Here is a 15,834-nt window from a genome sequence, read left to right as displayed (position 1 = left end):
CTTTGAATTATTAAGAATAAAAGAATAATAAAAGAAATGAGCATGCAAGGTATATTTAACAGGATTAAGAATATTTTACCCAGGATGGAAAGGGGGTGGGAAGGGGATAAATTGGGAGTTTGAGAGTTGCAGATACTGACTACTATATAAAAAATTGATAAACAACAAGTTTTTTCCGTATAGCACAGGGAACTATATTCAATATCCTACAGTAACCTATAATGAAAAAAAATGAAAACGAATATATGTATGTATGTGTATGATTAAAACATTATGCTGTACACGAGAAATTGACACAACATTGTAAATTGACTACACTTCAATTTAAAAAAAAGAATATTTTAAGTATTGAAACTTATTTTTTAGGAACAAAGAAATGAATACAAATCCTGTATTACAGATTTATGCCATTTAACTAAGAAATATTTCTTAGTAAATCTTTGTTAGTGGCCTCTGAGACTTCCTTTAGTTGAGGACTTTAAGAGAAGCTGTCTCTCTCTTAATCTTTAAACTTTTTAGTCATTCATACAAATCCTCCATCTCAATTAGTGTAAGTAATTGAAAACTTCCTCTATTCATACCAATCAGCAAACCAGATCACTGTCCAGTGAAGGAGCTAACAATGATGGTACATCTTGATATCTGTAAATGAATTTAGTATTTTATTATCACTGGCTCGCAGTTGGTGAGGAGAAGAGGGGAGAACCTTTTGGGAGGGGAACTTGGACAACAGACATTTATTTCTCATTGATCTAGAGACTTGGAAGTCAAGATCAAGGTTCTGGTTGATTCAGTTCTTGTTTTTTTAATTGAAATGCAGCTGATTGACAATATTGTGTTAGTTTCAGGTGTACAGCAAAGTGATTGAATTATATATATATATACATACACACACACACACACACACACACACACACACACATTTTTCAGACTGTTTTCCATTATAGGTTATCACAAGATGTGGAATAGAGTTAAGGGGAGAACATTTCAAGTAGGAGTTTGTACAGACAGCTCAGCTTCTATTTCCCCAGTTTTCCTACATCCTATAGACGTGGTCATACCAGGACTGGCTGCCATTCTGTGATCAAGTCCATGGTAGGCCAGAGACCTGATAACCAGGAATGGTGGGCAGGGGCGGGAAGCCTGTACCCTAAGGCCCCTGCCCTTCAAGTGCTTCCTTTTGTGAGAGGAGCAGCTCAGGGAACATCAGGTGTGTTCCCGTGCACACAGGACCAGGAATGTCAGGTATCTCCCAGGTCACTTAAAACACTAACCACTTAGAAAGGAGAACCAACCTGTCCTTAGGAGGGCATATTTATTTATTTAAATTTTATTTTTTTTATTGAACTGTAGTAAGCTAGAATGGAAAAGAATCTGAAAAAAAAAAAAGTGTTACAGGAAGGTTTATCTTAGTTGTGTTTTTGAAACTACCACCGATCAGTTACCCTGTTCGGAGACCTCTGCGGTGCCTTAGAAACAGAGATACAGGCTCCAGTTTCCAGGTTGGCCAAATCAGAATAGCCTCCATTCATTAGGGCCCTCTGCACCAAGCACTTTACAGGTGTTCTCATTTAACAGGTGGGAGAAGAAAACATTACCCTATTACCTTTACTGTGCAGAAAGGAAAGCCTATCATTTGACCTACACTCCCATCCCCAGATACACACACAGAAGTCTGGATTTAGGACCCGGTCCAGCAGGCGGAGGCTATAAAGTTACTATTTAGAGCAGTTGGGGCCAATCCACTGACATGTCTGGGGTACTGGAAAGGGTTTGGTTTGTTAAGGAACAACCTGTATCGGCAAAAGATATGCTTCCTTATGATAACCGTCAGTCTGCTTTCTACCAAATATTTTCCTGCCTTGAATGCTATCTGGTAAATGGCTTCTAACCAGCACTCGGCAGCCGCAGGAGGGTCATGAAAACAGGGGTCAGGAGAAAGCCCACACAGCTTGAATCTGAATGGTCTTTTAGCCTCCAGCCTTGGCTCAGACACGCTCATCCGCGCCTTCTGCAGGCACGCTCTCTGGGTCTGTTCATCCTCCCACAGAAAACCAGACTTAAGACTCAGGGCTAACCATCTTTAGCTCTGGGTTTGGACCTCCAGCTGCCAAATCACTAGCAACCATCCCAGCATCACATGCATGGGCTTTTAACTTTGAAATGAACTTCAAACTGATTTTCGTAGTCTAGTCTCATAACAACAAGACATACACCTTTTAGTACTGAGAATACACCCATTCTCAGTATTAAAAGAAATACCATATAAATATAATACCAAACAAAAACACGCTACAGAAGTGCAGTTTCCAGGTACAGCACATGACTGCCTCAAGCTGAACAAACTGCTTCCAAAACCTCAGGGGCATTTCTGCACAATGAATGCTTTCGATATATAAGCCTCGTCCTTTTTTTTTTTTTTCTTTCTGGCAACCCTAGGAGGCCAGAGGTATTTGCAGAGCTGCACAGCAGCTGGGATGTAGACGCTGCTGTCTCCATTGTACTTGCTCATTTCTTTATTCCTCCATTCGACACATCTTACAGCCCCAAGGACCTGGGAACTTGGTGTCTGGTCGAAACCAATGAGCGAAACAGACCTTTGTTCTGGTGGAATTACATGCTAGTGAGACAAAGCACCACCACCGCACACACACAAAGACAGTAAGAAATCACATTGCTCAAATGTGATCTGTATGGTGGAGAAAAAGAAAAATCGAGCAGGGTTAAGAAGAAACAGGGTTGCCAGGGAAGTGGGGGGAGAGACGGCAGCAGGAAGTAGGTGGCCAGGCTAGGTCTCAATGAGAAGGTGATGTTTACACGAAGAGCTGAACTGAAGCCTCACTTCCCAGTTACCTGCTGGAAGAACAGGCAGATGAAGAAATGAGCACAGAGGTCTCTGGAAAATTCCAGGAAGAGCAAGGTCTGTGACCAGAGCTGAGGAAGCAAAGGAGAGAGTAGTGAGAGAGGGAGAAAGGCAATGGGAAAGATGACGAAGGGTCTTGGAGCCACGATAAGGACTGGAAGTTGTTTGGAGGAGAGGAAAAACGGGATGTGACATGTTGTAAAAGGATCATTCTGTCTGCTAAGGGACAAAACAGAAGGAAGGTGATCTTTTGAGAGTGAAAGATGAAGATGAGGATGGCTTGGAAAACTAGCAGGGAGGTTCTCCTGGAAGGAGCCCCCAACACCCCCACACAGAGACATGGGAAAAAGCACAGATTTGCTCCTTTCTCTCAACCACAAAATGTTGTTTCCTAAACCACAGGCAACCAGATACGAAGGGAGAAATTGTCTTCATGTGTCAGTGAAGGTTCATTTCAGTTTTGATAATGACACAGCAATGCCTGTCACAACATTTCCACGTCCCATTGTCATCTCCTCTCCTAGGACCAGCTGGAGCTCTATTTCTTGAGGGGGATGGGGATGGTGGGGGAGGGAAGCAGATTTGCTTTCCATTTATTAACAAAGCCTGGTGCTGCACCCAATATCCCTGCCACAACATACGCCACCATCCTTGGCAACATGACACCAATGAAACATTTTCCTTCCTGCGTCTCCCCTGAGAAAACTCAATCATTTTAAGGGACGTTACTTCAAGATAAGGTAAAGACTGCCATTGTCTTCAGAGGCAATAGAGATGACTTTCTTGGTGCACGAAGAGGACCTCCGTATCAGTGACACCATCAAATTTAACTGCAAATGCACCAAACGCTCATTTTAGCTCTGATTCTGTAATTGTAGTACTCCCTTTCATAGTCAATACCAAAGGCAGTAAGCACGGGGCGTCAAGAGTAGAGGCATCATGAAAAATTGCCCCTATTATTTTGATATTTGTTTGCTTCCTCAATCTCTACGATAATACATAATTTTAAGGTTGGAATGGGCTCAAGATGCAAAAGGAGAAGTAACTCCACTTTCAAACAGTAACGAATATGACTGCCTCCCTAAATGGAGGCCCACGACTTGCATTTAGTCAGTACACTAATGTTAGATTCTAACAAGAAAATTTGGTCGGTCTCTTTTCATCTGCAAAAAAAGGCCATTTATCTCTATTGCATTGATAACAGAAGATAAAAGTAAATTAAGACCTATACAGCCATTGCCTTGTCATGGAAAATCCTACTTTATAGACAGCTAAGAATGCTGTCACACGAAATGGCTGTGATTTATCTGAGAGGTGGCAATGAGGATAATTTATATATACGGAATATAAACCTGTAAAGAAAGATATGATGTGAAAACTTCATCTCCCAATCTGGCAGAGCTTACAGACTGCCACCCCAACTTTAAAAAAAGAAAAGAAAAGAAAACAAAACTCTCTCCATGTCTCCAATTGCAAAATAATTAGAATTCCTAGTGAATTCTAAACTCAAATATTTATCAAGTTCAAGTTAGAGGAGACATTTATACTGTGAAAATAAAGTTTGTGATCATTGTGGTACCAGACTCGACAAAAAACAACAACAACAAAAAAAAACAAAGGCAAAGGCACTTTCCCCCGACATGCCCTTGTATCACACTTATTTTATAGTCAATACAGTCATTGTTGGCAGACTATCAACGCATCGTGCGGACACACGGTGATAAAAATGTAATCTATGCTGTGTTTACTTCAGTCTAGTTAAGCTACATTTCTTTTTAATGTCTTATGGACAAGTACTGATGGGGGAATTTTGTCAAATATGTGAAATGAGCATGAACAAATGAATGCTGGTGATTTTTTTCATTAATATCTATATCCTATTTAGCACAATGCACCAAAATGCAGAAGCAACTGACTAAAAACCATCTGTGAAGTGACAGCGACGGTAACTGGCATCTAGAATGTCTTCACTATTGGTTATTGTTTTTTGTCAATTTGTTGGAAGCTGCACTCCACTTCGTTAATGGTGGGTCATGAAGGGATGACCTGCCACAACAGATGAGCTCAAAAAGTCAGAATCTTCAGTATCGAAAAAGTCAGAATCTTCAGTATCGGCCACTTGCATAGAAATTGTAGCAGTAAAAGCCAGATGGAACTGATAACCTCTATCGTGGTCTTAAGGATAAAATCAATTTCTTCCTACTCTGGCCTTACACAGTAATCTTTCCCTACACTTGTGTATTTTATTTTACATTGTTACTTAATGTACCTACTTGAGTCTCATCACATCGATAAAACTGGAAAGTTATTGAAAGCAGGGTATTTGGTTTACTTTGCTGGTGTCCCTCGAAATATCTCGCTTAGTGCTAGCACATCCTGGGCTCAAAAGTACCAGCTTCATTTAACCAGGGGCTGGCCTGCTGGTCCAATAGATAACGTTTTATTGGAACATGGCTGTATCCATCCATTTACCGATTGTCTGAAGGTGCTTTCACACTACAGCTGCTGGGTTAAGTACTTATCACAGATATCTTTTGGCCTGAAAAACCTCAACTGGCCTTTTACAGAAAAATTTTGCCAACTGTTTTGTTAAACTATCTACTTACACTTCTTTGGAAATAGCTAAAGAATAGAGCATATATGTAACGAAAATTTTTTACTGTTCTCAGTAAATGAGCTTTTTTTTTTAAACGCTGGTTTGCTGAGTAAATCAATTCTTTTCAATCTCAGGGTTTCACACTATGATAGCTTGGTGGAAAAAAAAAAACAATAAAACAAAACATTGTTTTTATCCTGATCATTTCTGGATACCAAAGATGTGGCTTCTCATACTTGTCAATGTAATAGATTTTATTGGCATTGATGTGACATGTAATTTAATGCACCACTGCAACTGTTAATGCTTTTAATTGTTTTTAATAATGCTTGGCAGTTTCATAAAAGTTTTTATTCTATTCAAAGGCCACACAGTGAATTGTCCATGGTTTGCAAACAGTGAGCTTCGAGGCAACAATCTTAGAACGTGGTGGTGGTGGTTTGGGCCTTATTTGACGTGTTCCAATTCTTTTTATACTCTCTGGAAGTATATTAGTCTATTCTACTCTGTCTGGGCCGTTCTGATGTGAGGTGAAATCAATCTTTACCCCCTTCCCAATCCTGCATGAGGCCAGACCTACACATTTGCAGAGGCCCAAGGCCATAAACATGACCCCAAAGTGCATCTTAGACGCCAAGTGACCTGCGTAGCCAGGCTACATGGCCTCTCAACGGATGGCCCTTCTCTAGCACATGCTGGGGTTCTCTGAAACTAAGACGAAACAGACAGAGGAGGTAAACATGCACTTCCAGCCCAGGGGCTTGCTGCTTTGTTTGCTGCTTTATTCTCTAGCGGTGCTTACATTAGAGCAGAAAAACTCTCAGACCTCTAGCTAATACCGGAGTCAGAAAAGCAACAGTACCTCCTCCCTTAACTTGCAAATATTGAGCACTAGGGCTGCGGTCTAACAATTGAGCTTCATAAACAGCTGTTGAGAACTGAAGGTTCTTAACTCCTCCAGTTGATGGAGAGGATACCTGTTCATACCAGCCTGGCTATGTCTGAATCCCATGTCTAAATCAGACGTTCTCAACAGGTGGTCGTTCTGTCTTCCCCGGGGCTGTGGCAAAGTCCAGAGACATTTTTAGTTGCCACAGCGGGGATGGTGCGACTAGCATCTCATGGACAGAGGCCAGAGATGCTGTTTAACGTCCTCCATGCACAGGACGGCACCGCAACAATGAATTCTCCGGCCCCAAATGTCCAGAGTGTTGAGACCGAAAGACCCTGGGTCAGATGTGGCTTGTGCCACAACTGATTGCAGGTGAAGGCGCCAAAGGTGGGTCACTGGTCATTCTCTTTGACCAGACCTCTTGGTGCAGTCAGCCGACTAGGAATGGGCATGATGCCCTTCGTGAGATGCAGTGCCATTAAGGTGTCGGTCTGTTTGGCTTTTGAGATGGAAGCTGATGGGAAGAACACTAGAAAATATTCTTGTGTTTGAAACATAAACTAGTCCATAAATATTTATGTAGTAATTTTACTGTTCACAATGCTTCACTGGGCTGACTGAATGTGAATCTTCTGCATTGTCCAAACCCGAATGGGCAGACACAAAATTCACCTAGAAAGCAACTCAGGTCTCAGAAGATTCTTTATCCCAAATGGGAAAGGGATTCAAATCCATAAGTTTATGAGTAAAAGGAAAACTCTTAGCCTCAAATCTGTACTACCATCCCTGGATTCTTATCAATGACAACAAAACCAAAAAAAAAAAAATCAAGTGTCCCTTAAAACTGCAATGTTCAAGATCAGTTTTTATGACAAAGATTTAAAATCTCAAAATGCCTAACTATAATAACAAGAAGTCTTGACAGGAAAATTATTGTATTTATAATGTCAACCATCACACAGTTCCTCCACACGTGCAATCTTACCACCAGTTGAACTGAAGAGATTTTCTAGCTCATGTCACACTTATTATTTGACCAGACGCGACTCAGACTGAGAAACCTGTAAGACCACCCAACTTTGTGAAAGGGGAGTCCTTCGATTTGCCCCAGGTCGGGCACGGAGTCAAAGGGCAAGCGCCAGCTGTCAAATCAAATGGGCTCGCTCACCTTCCTCAGTTTGGCTCATTTTCTCAACTCCAGGCTGCTATCCGCATTTGACCTCCAGATGACCGTGACTTTCTCAATTCAGATGTGCAGCTTTGCTATAAATAAGACAGCCTAGCTGCACAGGCTGTAAATAACAGGAAATTATATGCTTTCTCCCATCCTGGCCCTGCAAACCCCGCCACTTGCTGTGGTTGAATAGTCTCTGTAGGTAGACAAGAAAACACAGCTGCCAAAATCACTTCACCCTCTTAGAAGGGAAAGGTGTCAGGATCCCAAACACACCACACATAGATGGAGAAAATCACCGGGGAGGAGAAAATTGTATGAGATTGTCAGTGTCTGTTTGGAAGAGATGAAGACACAAGCATGTCGTGAAAATAAATTTATCAAACGATGCTGTTCATTCCTGGTAATTAATAAAAATAGAAAAAGACAATTCTCTGCTTCAAATGATATAGAATGCAACTTAAAGTAAAAATAATTATTGTTTTGATAAAAGGCTGGGGAAGACGTTTAATTCACTGATGCAAGCTATATTCATGGCATTTATGAAAAAATGTTTTTAATATTTGTCGTCTGCTTTCCAATATTATCTGTATTCTTAAAATGTGCTTCTGAACTTCAAATGTAATTTTTGCAACTTAGAAAACAATGTTAGAACCACATGGTTGACCATTTGGGGCAAGGAGCAAAGCCACAGTATCATTAAGATGTCAAATCTGGTCCTGCCCTGTGTGATGGCAGGGGGCAAGTCACGGAGCCCTTTAAGCTTTGTTTTCTCACATGCACAAAGAAAATGAGGCAAATGCCCACAAAATATTCCTAAGCAAAAGAAATGATCTACGAAAAATGCCTCTTAAAATGCAACACGCCATGCAGATCAATGTACTATCCATCCCACAGCATAAAACCTACAGTTCTTCCCAATTCTTCTGTGTCTACCCACTAGCTATGCTTTACCTACTCTGACTTATCTTTTATAAGAAAAGATCATTGGTGTCATCAATTGTGAGACTAGTTTTTTTTTTCAGGATAATATCAATAAATGCTAATTTTCATTATATCTAAGCTACAACTGAAATGGTGTCTCTTCCTAACCATAGGTCTGTATCATCCCTAACCTAATGCTGGATGAATCTGTTTCTGGATATAATCTAAATTTAAAAATCAGTGTGAGTTTTTGGACACCACATTTTTAAACAAAGCTAGACTGACCGGCCAATCGAAATCATCACAAAACACAGACATTGTAGGTAGGTTGATATTACATTTCTTTCTAGGAAGCTCTTTCTCGACATTTTGATGAAATCAGAAGTCAGGCACTTCTAGCGTGCGGTCTTGAATTCTAAAAGTGACCGTTCACTTCCTAAAGCATTAACAGCTGTCTTGAAACACGCATACTTGAAGCCTCTGCATATGTATTAGTTTGTAGTTAGTACAATGCATGCATATTAAATATTTTTCTGGGAAACAAGTCACTTATACACATGGACTCTTGTTAAATTGTGGCATCTTGGGAGCTTTGGGAAATAAAATAATGATGCCAAATAAAACACAAAAGTAATGTTGTACATACAATGTTTTATAGAACACATTAACTAAAAAGGTAACTCGTCAGAAACAGAAGAAGCTTAGTCAAAGCTCTGAGACCGACATTTGAAGTTATCTGGCAAAATTAGATGTAATTAGAAGCAAGGCAATGGAAATAAACATTTTATAAAAGACAGGTGTTCAAGAAACACACAACCATGCAGAGAAGGTGAGGGTGCTGGAGTCACCATCCAGCCATGCAGCGTCCTCCTTCCCTCCTCCCCTCCCTCGAGTGAATTACAACATACGTTTAACAGGATCTTGGGGAAGAGGTTCCTGGGTAGTCTTGAGTAAACTTTGGGACACTATGGAGAAAATAAGAGAACATAACTAAAAACAAAAACAGAAACATGGGCATGATGGCGGAAAATCACTCACACAATTCTACTGACCAAAGGGAAAAACAAAAACAAAAACACTGAATTAAAAACAAAACTTAACAAACATCCTGAGTTTGGGCTTCAGTATAAAACACAAGTAAACACAAAAACATAGGATATATTTCCACAAAGACATCTTAGAATGCTGGATATTCTGTCTAATGGTATGTCCAGTCCCTGTGAAAGCATCTCTCGCCCCCTCTCTCCCTCCTCAGTGCCAACATCATCAGTTCCCATCCACCTCTTCTTCGTGGCATCTCTATTTATTTCACCCATTCGGAGGGCAGCCCTGGCCCTCAACTCCCCGTTTGTTGAGGTTTTTACTCTCCACTTACACCTGTCCCGTCTTCTAACTGATCTTCATCCTCTTGTGTTTTCTGTCTTGATACATTCTTTTCTAACCCACCTCCCCTGAAACTAAGTACTGACTGCTTGTCAATCACACCTTTGTTGAGAGCATTCATCTTCTGCAGATCTCTCGGCAAAGTGTGTGCATTCAGGGCACCTCGAGACCCCTTCTAACCTGGGGTGCCCACGGCTCTCGCCCCCAGTCTGGGTCAAATCAAACTAATCAAATGGAGAGGTTGTACACTGGGGTGAGATTAGGGTTTTATTGGGTGGGGATAATTTTAATTCTTGAGGCAAATTCATCATGGCTAATAATTTTTTCAAACCCTCTTTCTTACCATATAAATGTGTATATATTTATATATATACACACACATATTTATGTTCCAAAACATAAATCCACCTCAAGGGAAGAGAGAAAAAAGTTGGAAATCTGCCAGGAAATCTCTCCTCGCAGGGAAACCAGTTAGAATCACTGTAACAAAAGCTCTTTGTTCAAGAGACTCCAGGAAACAGAATCCCTCATTGTGCTCCCTGTTACCTGACCTAATTAACTTTTTTGTTTGAAACTGAAGAAAGGAGGCTTTTGAGCTGGAAGCCACAATCATCCCATCAGAGCCAGAAAAGAAGCCCTTGGGGTTACCAGTCCCTACACCTGCTCTCACACAGGACAGATGTGGAGTCGTCTCTTACACAAGAGACCAACAGGAATTTTTCCAGTAGATTCCACTCAGATACTGTGCTTCACAATAGAAGGTCTTGATGGCGCGGGTCCTTTGTTGTTTCCCTTAATCCTATGATCACACTGGAACACAATTTATGTAATCCCTGGGAATCCTAGGCAGGAAACGGTGGCTGTCACCCTCACGAGAACAAAAGAAAAAAGGCAGGAGTCTCTCAAAAGAGAAACATACCATTATGGAGTTTAATCTTTAATTTATCAAGTTGAGTAATTATTCCTTACATAATTCAAACTTCCTCTTCATGAACTAACTAACTAACTAACTAACTAAGGGATTGAATGTGGAAGGCTGTTCAGAAGTCCTGCATGTCTGGTGTGTTACCTTGGGAGAGCCACCTGCGGAAATAGTTTCAACTTGCATTTAAGTCATCATGACTTCATTTACTTATCCCCTCAAGCTACAATAAAATGCAAGAGAAAAAGGCTTGGAAAATTATATCCCCTGAGCCCTACCTATGTCATTGAAGGTTTCTAATGCTAAGTCAGGAGTTTTTACTGTCTATTTCCAAGAGAAGATATGAAAATTCGACATTGCAAATGTCCACAAGTGTGCTCAGGTGTCACTGGGGCATTTCTGCCTTCTGGCATCTGAAGTGCCTGCGCTCGACTCAGTCTCATTCCCTTGCCACCGCAATAAACGTCTCAAGTTATGAGATGACTTAAAGGTACCCATCATGGCAATATGTCTTGCCAATGCAACCAAAGCTCCATCCGCCAGGCTCCCGGTGGTAACCCTCATTTGCACATGGAGTGCACATGCAGAGACCCCAACACATATGTACACGGACAAACACGTAAGTACACAATTGCAGAAACAGCTGGGAAGACAAAACAGCAGCTTCAGCTTGTCTTAAAGAGAAGTCCCTAGAGATCGCAAGACGTATGCACCACAGCTAGTAAAAGAACACACCCATGGCCATGCTTGATTAGAGAAAGACGGAGATGTGTGCTCATGATGGAACGTACTGGAGGAGATGCCCGGCAATTAGAGAAACTGACAGAAACGTGGTTAGTGGTAGCAACAGACCCAGTCCCAAGAACCAGGAAGACCCGTCTGTTACAAAGAGCAGAGTCAGTGGCAAGAAAGATGAAAGGTGGCCAGGCTGGAGGGAGGTCCACTTACTGACGCTGCCACACACGGCCATGCAGTACTCCTCTGTGTCAAAGTTGTTTCGGTTGCCGCCACATCCGCCGTAAAAGAAGGGGGCGCACTTCCCTTCAGTCACATCAAAGTACCAGCGGGAGATCATTGCTCGGCATGGCCCGGTCTCGGCTTGTTCAGAGCACACCTCTAATCAGAGGAGATGTGGGGAACCACATTTAGCATGAGAAGGTACGGCTCGCTGTTCAGTACCCACGCTTACTTTTCTTACCCTTTAGTCCTCCCAGCGGTAACCCGCGCTGGCTTTATTAGCATCTGCCAGACGCTTACTGAGGAATTCAATTATCTACCAGGACTTTAGAATTACCTCTGAAACAAAGCAGTGCCTGCTCGTCTGTTTAATGAGTGTCACTCTTAGGAGTAATAAAAGGATTCCAGCTAGAGGTGAACAGATCTTCTAGCTGCTGTTCCATTAATATTAAATGCCTGAAGATGTCCGCACATCAAAACGTTTCTTCACTATAAAAAAATAAGCTTCTCCTTTAAAATAAATTCAAATCCACTTTAAAGGTAAAAGGATTGTGTCTCGTTACAATGCAAAAAGTTTAGCCTCTCAAAAACGTTTTGCTGTTGTCCTGAATAAATGACTGCCTTGACTCAAAGTGTAAAGTAGTTGCACATATTCTGAATGGGATCCAGTTTTCAGAGACAGCCGCCTGTCCACTGATTATATTTGAAAATATTCTGTATCTGTGAATGTGACTTAAAGTTGATTACATCAACTCCTATTAAAGGCAGAGTTTTAGTTGTGTATTTATCTGTCCCTTGGACAAAAATGTTCCAAAAAATAAAATGCAGTCAGACAGCTCTAGTTTGGAAATTCATATCACATTATTTTCCATTACAACACAGCTTACCTGTCAAGTGCCTTCCACCCTCCCCCAAATCAGTTGCATAATCCCTGATTGAAAGTGTAGCCACCTTTCTGATTCCATCCATCAAGTTATTGCGATTAGAATTAGCACTCTACCTCCCATGCATATCCCATTTTTGTTAGAAGTCAAAATAATTTTCCAACTCTGTTTGTGCCCTGCCCTGCTGATGCCTCAACACATTCCGATGTCTTGCTTCTTCTTAGTTTTTACTAACGTGCCAGGGGAAGGCACCCTTCTTCTAAAAGATAAAAGCCATGCATAACCCAGAGCTTCCTACTAGGAATATTCAATAGACTGAGCCTAACCAATCACTCAAAGACAAAGATCCACAGTGCTGCCGTGAAAGGGATCTGCTGTTTCGCTTCGCTGTCCATACCACCCATTGCTCTTTCCAGTCAAGGTAGTGGTGATGGCAAAACCAGAAGCTGCTGCCATCAAGCTGATGTCAACAGAGAAGGGAGAGGAACAGTCAGCATCGAGCCCAGAAGGCAAGTGTCAAACTCACTGCAGGAGAAATGTCCTGTGTAACAGATGTCTAGGAAGATTCTGGTTCTCTTTGGATGGAAAAATCTGGCTCCAGGAGCATCAAGGTCAATGTTATCCATCATCAAGGTCATCTCATTCGGTACAGTTATTTTGAAAGTCCGTGCTTGCCAAGCTATGATGTGTTTTTAACTAGCTTTCTGCATGGAATTCTGTATGATAAAAGTCTGCCAACCTGTTGACACAAGTATCTCATCCACTTGGCAATGTGATGTATCCCCCAATGAACTTACAAAGGGTAAGTTAGTTTCAGTTGGGGGTCAGGGGTCTGATCATCTCTGAGTTACTCACAAAGCAGCTTTGGGGCTGCAGAGCTAAGGGTCCCTGCAAATCACAGCCGTCAGCCGTCTCCAGTCCTGGATGTCACCTTCTCTCTCAGCTGTAAGAAACGTCTCCATGTTGGCTTTTCCCTTCTTCTCCATACAGCCCTCACCAATCTGTATGTACACGTCCACGTGACGTGCTTTCTCGTTTCTGACACATAACAATACTCATTCTTAATCGCTTGCTTGAGCTGTACCAATTCCAAAGACTTCCAGGTAACAGTATCTTCTGAGTCGACCCTGTGGTTGGAGCTGGCACTGAAGTTGCAACTGGCCTCTGCTACCGTGGGGGGCACAGAAGCCTCCACATCATGGCATGACTGTAAGTCACAGGAGCACAGGCAGCGGAACTCACAGTGTCTCCACCGTTCATGCTGCTCCTCACATTTCACACCTGTTACAGCACCAAACACGTGTCCCCTGCTACTTGCCTGCCACAGGCCCACAGGCTACATCACGGCTCTGCAGGGCCAGAACGCATCTTTCTGCTATGTCCAACGTACTAAATAAAAGTAGGTGTAATTTCAAGTGGGTGCAAGTCATGGGATCTCAAAGGAGATAATACATGCTAGATATCTGCCCTTGTATGTGACCTAGGAATGGTTTCTCACTTTCTGCAAAAGCGAAACTTCCCAGTCTAGAAATGAAACAACATTTACAATACATTGCCATTTTCCTATACTACAGTGAAACATTCATTTTTTTATTTCATTCATTTTTATTTTTCTTTTGCCTCATTCTCAATGGCTATGAAACCCTTTCTTAGTTAATTGGTAGAGCCCTAATCAACAAGAAAAAGCATCCAGGACTCAAAATCCCATTTATATGTTAACTAAGTAAACAGAATAAACGACACGATGAACCAACAACTCCTGTTGCGGTTTCCGTTTTTCAGACCCCTGACCCATCGACCCCTGACCCATCAACCCCAAAAGGCAAAGAAAAGAGTGACGATCTCCACTTGGAGTGTTTTTTGGCTCTTCCTGATGTCATGGCTACTGGTACTCCCGAATTTAATGGCCCAAATATTTTCATGACTTTGGGGTGTGTGGATATGGTGGGGAACAGCAATCATCCCCATGGTCCTCACATACCAGAGAATATTTGAGATAAGTTGGTCAGGAGTTGGTATAATAGTGTATGGTAATCTAGTGCCAAACGCGTAATGTATGGACGACTAGACATGTGTGAGCCTCAAGGAACAGGAGTGTGAATGCCTCTGTCACTTTGGAACCTCCGATCTGCTGACGTGGCGCGAGTGTGTTCCAGGCGCTCTGGACCAGAGCAAGCGTGGGCAGGTGAGGAAGGGTGTCTTGTTATAATCCCTCCAGTTACCAGCATCGCCAATCAACCATCAACCTGGCATTGCCCATCCCTCTCCTCCTGGCTGTCCCTGGAATATCAATTTCTTAGAGCAGTAAAGTTGGTATCAGGGGGACTCGTGAGTGCAGGGGATCATTCTTCACCTCTCACTTATAACTACAGTCCCATTCTACTGGCGGGCACACGAGTGTTTGCTCTCTCTGACCTTGTTTCTAACCCTCATCATTACAAAAACACTGTCCCTGTAATTGGAAAGAAAACTTTTGCTTAGTCTGGGAGAGGTTGAGGGTAGACATGGGGTCAGGACAGGGGAAGGATTATGCAAATGATTTTGCACAAGATATTTATTAATAAGTATAAAGGAGATGGCCAATGACCCTCCAAAGAGAGAAGGTGGAGTACATACTTCGGCTGAAGAAGTGTTAAGTGATCAATGTCAAGTTCACAGTTGTGATATATTACTATAAATGGGGGAAAACTGGGTGAAGACTATCCAGGATATTGTTCTATTAATTCTTTCACTGCATATGAATCTACAATTATCCCCCCAAAATGTGAAAAAAACAAGAACAAAAACAAAAAAACCCCATCGCATTAAGAAACATCTAAGAGGAATGTTGGTAGTTCAGTTTGCCTCAGAATTCTAATCTTGTCTCTTTCCTTGAATCATTTATCATTTCAGACTAATTGCCCCGACTACACATTTCAGTTTGAGAACCTTTCCTTTAAATTCCTTTCTAGCAATGAGAAATTACCAAGAAATCTATCCAATCAAGATTCTGACAAAGTAAAATAATTTTAAAGGATTAAGTCTTGAAATACATAATTTGAGAGCTGCCAAGACTAGATTCAGAGACAAAAAAAATCTCAAGGGACACTTTAAATGCTTATGTTTACATTATTATTTTTCTGAACAGAGAAACTTCTTCCTTACTAATCTATGGAAAACCCTGAAAAAAATTCAGTGAAAAAAATGTGTTTTCTCTTAATTGCTATAATCACTCAGTGGGGAATTATTTATAGAATCAT

The 15,834-nt window shown here is 41.5% G+C and overlaps 1 protein-coding gene across 6 annotated transcripts in view; it reads right to left on the bottom strand.

Annotated features, from left to right (window-relative positions):
- The window catches only part of APP (amyloid beta precursor protein), a 259,837-nt gene that overhangs the window by 87,804 nt on the left and 156,199 nt on the right, over nucleotides 1-15,834 (bottom strand). For 2 of the 6 annotated variants that reach the window (XM_032476897.1, XM_032476907.1), the window contains exons 7-8: nucleotides 11,703-11,870; nucleotides 9,358-9,414 (exon numbers count right to left, since the gene is read on the bottom strand). The exons of 2 other annotated variants lie outside the window; for them this stretch is intronic. In XM_032476897.1, the coding sequence (XP_032332788.1) occupies nucleotides 9,358-9,414; nucleotides 11,703-11,870 (225 nt within the window). The remainder of the gene's footprint in view (nucleotides 1-9,357; nucleotides 9,415-11,702; nucleotides 11,871-15,834) is intronic. 2 more of the 6 variants (XM_032476915.1, XM_032476919.1) reach the window with 1 other exon arrangement.

The sequence above is a fragment of the Camelus ferus genome, chromosome 1, assembly GCF_009834535.1.
Source record: "Camelus ferus isolate YT-003-E chromosome 1, BCGSAC_Cfer_1.0, whole genome shotgun sequence".
In the NCBI taxonomy this organism is placed as follows: domain Eukaryota; kingdom Metazoa; phylum Chordata; class Mammalia; order Artiodactyla; family Camelidae; genus Camelus; species Camelus ferus.
Note: the sequence above shows the minus strand (reverse complement) of the source record. Positions and strands in the feature narration are given on the sequence as shown.